Source organism: Nothoprocta perdicaria, unplaced genomic scaffold, assembly GCF_003342845.1.
Source record: "Nothoprocta perdicaria isolate Ctin4 unplaced genomic scaffold, notPer1 scaffold_439, whole genome shotgun sequence".
Lineage (NCBI taxonomy): Eukaryota > Metazoa > Chordata > Aves > Tinamiformes > Tinamidae > Nothoprocta > Nothoprocta perdicaria.
In genome coordinates, this window is record NW_020455687.1 from 224,082 (window position 1) to 229,255 (window position 5,174).

At 63.2% G+C, this 5,174-nt stretch overlaps 1 protein-coding gene across 1 annotated transcript in view; it reads right to left on the reverse strand.

Annotated features, from left to right (window-relative positions):
* Positions 1 to 4,478: 4,478 nt before the first annotated feature.
* The window catches only part of KIF3C (kinesin family member 3C), a 10,474-nt gene continuing 9,778 nt past the window's right edge, over positions 4,479 to 5,174 (reverse strand). Inside the window, exon 6 of the mRNA XM_026046340.1 lies at positions 4,479 to 4,850. Within this exon, the coding sequence (XP_025902125.1) occupies positions 4,671 to 4,850 (180 nt within the window). The 3' untranslated portion in view covers positions 4,479 to 4,670. The remainder of the gene's footprint in view (positions 4,851 to 5,174) is intronic.

Here is a 5,174-nt window from a genome sequence, read left to right on the forward strand (position 1 = left end):
TGGAGCTCACATCCTCCTCGTGGAGCTTGTGTCCCACTCTCCGAGCTCATGTCCCGCTGTGCTGGACACCGTCATCAAGGCGGCCACTGCCACCCCATGTGTCCCCTTGCACCCCGCAGGAGAAACGTTTGTCTCCTCTGCAGCTTTCATAGGAAGAGGCTCCCGTGCCGCACCGGGGCCGGAGTGCCGAGCACAGAGCCGGGACGTCTCCCTCCATGTCCCTGCAGGGACAGCGGCCCCGGCCTGGGGACCCCAAGCCTTGCACCGGGGCACTGCCCCAGGGCAGGGGACAGGGCGCAGAGACCCTGCCCAAGGGTGGCAGCGGGAGGGGGTTCCCGCCATTCCCGGCSTTCCGGCGGGATGCAGAGCTCGCCTCCCACCTCCTCGAGGCGGCTTCTGCTCTGGTGCCATCAGAGCCCGGGACTTGCTTGAGTTCTAGGCAGCTCCCCCTCTTCCACGGACCCCAGATGGTCACAGCAGCAAACGGGTCCTGGTGGGTCCCTGGGGTCCCTACGAGAAGGCAAATTCCTCCACTGAAACCGCGCGGAACTTAGGGGGAATTTCAGGTTTAGATTTCAAAATCCAAAATCTACTTTAGCATGGAAGAACTCCTATAAAGAACTCCTATAAAAGGTAGCAAGAACAGAAAACAAAATTGTCATAATGGGTTTACCCTGAATTTTGAAAAATTTCATTAAAAAAACCCCACAATCTGTTCTGAGGTGCCAGTAGAGGGGCCCTAAGTCCTTCAAGCACTGCTTACACAACGTGGCTCGGTGTGGTGGTGCAGACCTTGTTCCTTCTGCAGGTTCCTGCAGGAGAGCAAAGGAGGGTCGTGGGGAAATGAAGAGCTCTGCGCCCAGGGAAGGATCCTCTCTCCTGCTCAGTCTGCCCGATCTCCGCATGAAATAAACAGGGCGCTTGTTAAAACTGTCCCCAGCAGCCAAGCCACGAGCCCGGTGACTCCGCGCTGGGACTCGGGGGTGTCCCCCGCGGCTGCTGCCTTGGGGACATCGTGAACCCCAGTCCCCGAGGGTGACGGGAGGCCAAGGGCCGCTGTCACGTGCAGGGGTGGGAYGGCAGAGAGGAGCCGACGCTCACTGAGCACCCGACTCCATCCTGTCTTATTATTGCTCTTTATGAAGTGCAATAGCAACGCTTTGCCGTTGCCATAGGGAAAGTCAAAATTCCCTGGGATTTTAAGAGCAGAAACAGGGCGTTCTGTCCTGCCTGGAGCCCCTTTTCCACCCCGTGGTATCGCGTGCATTGCCCAAACTGACATTTCTGGTGTTTCGGGCGGTTAGGCTCAGCCTGACCCAGTCCTCTGGCCTTCTCGGCACCTTTCACACGGGGCTCTGAAGCCTCGGCAGTAAATAACCCGCCAGAGTGCCTGGGATTTCCTCATCTCCCGCCGYGCTTCCTCCGCACAGCCGAGGGCTCCTTGGGCGTTTCTATGTGCAGGGCACCTTGGATGGTCTTTGGTTTCCCAAGGGTGGCCCTTGGCCGCACTGCTATTTCCCCACCTGCTTCCCCAGGTGCTTTGGGAAGAATTTCACAGGATCCCAGGATGGCTGCGGTTGGAAGGGACCCCCAGGGCTCCCCCAACGCAGCCCCTGCTCCAGCAGGGACACCCAGAGCACGGGGCACCCGGGCGCATCCCGGCGCGCTGGCAGATCTGCAGAGCAGGAGCCTCCGCAGCCTCCCTGGGCAGCCTGGGCCAGGGCTCGGGCACCCTCCCACCAAACAAGTTCTTCCTCACGGCCACATGGAGCTGCCTGCGCTGCAACCTGCACCCACTGCCCCTTGGCCTGCCCCTGGCCACCACCCACCAGAGCTTGCACCTTCCTCACCTGGGTCCCTGTCCTCACACGCCGGGACAGCCGGAGGAACCACCGCACAGCGCAGGGATATTGTACCCAGAGTGGTCACCGGCACCCAGCGTCAGGCGGCGGCTTCAGGAGGGGGTCCTCAACGCCAGGCTGGGAAGGGTCTCCAAGGGAAGCCCGGGATTGGGGTGATTTAGCGGCCTCTTCTTCAATAAACCCTTCCCGCAGCCTCTTCCCTGCGCCCGCTGCTGCTCCCGCGCTCCCGTTTGCGCCGCTGCTTGGGCAGCGCTCCCAGCGAGTCCACTTCCCACTGCATCCCGCCGAGCCCCCTTCTTCCCTGGCATCCCCTTCCCCATGGATCCCCCTTCCCGGTGTCCCCCGGCTCCGCCGGGATGAGGCAGGACGCGCTCCTGGCAATGATGCTCATTCCTTTATTGGGGCCATGGCCGCTGGYGGCGTTTCCAGCGCGGAGTCGAAGCCACGTTACAGGATATCGAGGTGTCCATCCAAAGCCGGAGCGGGGGAGCCGAGTGACCTCTCTCCGTACWGTATGTATAATATATATATATATTTATAATATGTCCTGTATATTCCTATGTATAGAGTGACAAGGACGGGCCACCGTACGCTCAACTTCTGATTTCTACGTGAATCACCATTGCAACAGGCACGAAAATTTGGTCCTAGTGAAGGCCCTCCCCTTGCCATTCCACCCCAAACACCCAGTGCCTCCCCCTGGAAAAAAAACCCCAAAACTCCAAATCTGAAACGGGGGCAAAAAGAAGAACGGCGATGAAGACCTGGCCCTGGGGCTCCGGGCTCCCTCCTCCGCTCCGCACGGCAGCACAGGCTCCGTCCCGATCCCCGYGGGATTCCCACGCGCCTGAGGGAGACCTCGGGAAGCAGGAGGAAGGTTTGTGCCTGCGGAGCGTTTCTGCTCTTCCCCAGGGCTGTCCTTCGCAGCCTCGCTCCCGGGGCACGGGCTGGAAACGGAGCGGACAAGGAAGGGCTCTCTTTGGCGCCGGGGGCTCCCTAAGCTCTAGAGCAAACTGTGACGGATGCGGCCACGGCGCCGGGTCCCCAGCCCGGAGCAGCCCCAGCTGCCGCCGCGGCATCAACTTCAGGCCTGGAAGGAGCCTCTCAAAACAACCTGCCGCTCGGAACTTCCTTGGGAAGAGGAGGAGGAGGAGGCCTCCCGAGGAGGTGGGCAAGCGGGCAGCACAGGGCAAGCACCCGGAGGTGACACTGCGGGACAAAGGGAGCGGAGCGCGGCCGGCGGCGCCGGGCCGGGACCGGGGGCAGCTGTGTCCCCTGTCCCCTCGCTGCCACGCAGGGCTCCCGGGCGCGGAGGCACCGGCGTGCCGGCAAGGCGCTTGGTTCGCTCTGCGCGGCGCCACGCTGCTCCTCTACTGCTTGCCCTGGCTCAGCCATCTCYTGCTCGTGCCTCTCTTATCTCACACCCCTTATCTCCTCCTCCACAGCCCATCGGGGGCCACAGAAGCTCCCGGGGCCCTGAGGCGGAGGCTGTGAGCTGTCAGCAGCCCGAGCAGAGCCCCCTCTCCGGGCACCCCCATTTTTTCCTGCGTTTCTTCATTGCCTTTCGTTGCCGGGACGGTGGTCGACACAAGCGGCGGGTCCAGCGAGCGGAGGCTCCCTCCCCAGCCGCGTGTCTGGGAGGCCTGGTGGGAGGGATGGATGGATGGATAGATGGGTGGATGGAGATTCCCCGCTGTGCTCCAGGGAACTGCACCCAGCGAGCGGAGCCACCTGCACGTGGGCAGGGCCACCTCCGGCGGGTGGCACCATGGACCAAGTCCCGGGAGCGCCGGGACCGGCTCTGCTTGGTTTGCAGCCCCCTCCGTGGATCAGGAAGCCATGGCCAGAAGTCAGCGAGGAGTCACTGTGCGCTTGGTGCCGCACGGAGGGGCTCTGGTTGTCCGTAGCAAGGCCAGCGCAGGCTCCTGCGGCCAGGAAAGCCGCCGAATTCCCGCAGAAGTTGCCGTGAGTTGGTGCCCAAACGGCACGGGAGGTTGGCTGGGATGCGGCCAAGCAGACGGGCGCGTGGGGAGCTCCGCGGGGCGCCGGAGGCACCCGGGAATCGTCCTGCGCTCCTGGCTCCGCGCCACCAACCGCTCCATAAATAAATACATTAAATAAATAAAGTGACGGATCCGGACGGGGACAGGGGGTGAGGAGGAAGGAGGGGGCCGCTGCGGCGCCCCGGGGAGCTGTCCGTGAGTCTCACACAAACACAGGCGCACACCACGTAGCTGCGGACAAAGACGAACGGGCCCGTGGCCGGGGCGGGCGCCCGGCTGCGCGGCGCTGCGGGACGGGACGGGACGGGACGGGGCGTCACTCCGGAGCCGGCGGCGCGGGGGCGCGCGGGGGCCCGGCCGCGCTGCACGGCGGCGCCGACCGCGGCGCCTGGCACCTGAGAGAAGGAGAAACTTGTTGTCCGCGGCCTCCCTCTGCCTCCTGCCCTCCCCTGGTGCCAAAAGTCCGGCTGATTCCTCCTTTTTTTCACATAAACAGCACCCAGGGAGAGCCAGTGTTGGGCAGCACGGCACCTTTTGTGTTCCTCATATCCCCATGCTGCTTTTAATGCTCATTTAACAAGCACGACCAAACCCAAACGCTAACCGGATTCTAAATATAAGTTATTTAGAATTTAATTCAAGTTCAAGGCTGGTCTCAACCCCAGGCCGACGCAGGGGAATAGATCCCGCTGAGATCTAACCGTGCGAGCGCCAACTGGGCGCTGGCAGTTAACATTCCCCAATCTTAACCCCCTGTCCCGGGTTCCCTCCCCAGCAGCAGGGAGGCTCCGGAGCGCGGCGGCACTTACCAGGAGCGGGACTTCCTCACCCTGGAGGCCGCCGGCCGCTCCAGGATGCTGTCCAGGTGCATGAGCCGCTCCAGGTGCAGGGCCCGCGGGTCCTGCTCGGCCGGGTCCCGGCCCCGCTCAAACTCGAACACGGCCGGCGGCGAGACGTCCAGCTCCAGGAACATGATGTTCTCAGCCTAGAGGGGGACGGGGCGGAGAGAAAAGCCAAGAAAAGTCATTGTGGGGCAAAACACGGTGACAACTGAGGCAGGTCCACACTGCGGAGGGAGGCTGAGCTGTGTGCTGGGGAGAAGGAAACTGCTCTGCKTGGAGCAGCAAGGAGGCAGGCGCCGGCACCGGGGCCTCCTCGGCCTCCTCAGCTCTTCCATGTTACTGCATCCCATAGAGGAGAGCCTCAGCGTCCCCGTCCCTCCGGACTAACGGCAACGAGCCGCCGAGCCGGCAGCGCGAGCATCAGAGCACACGGATACCGACCCTGGCCAGCGAGGCTCTGAGCTGGC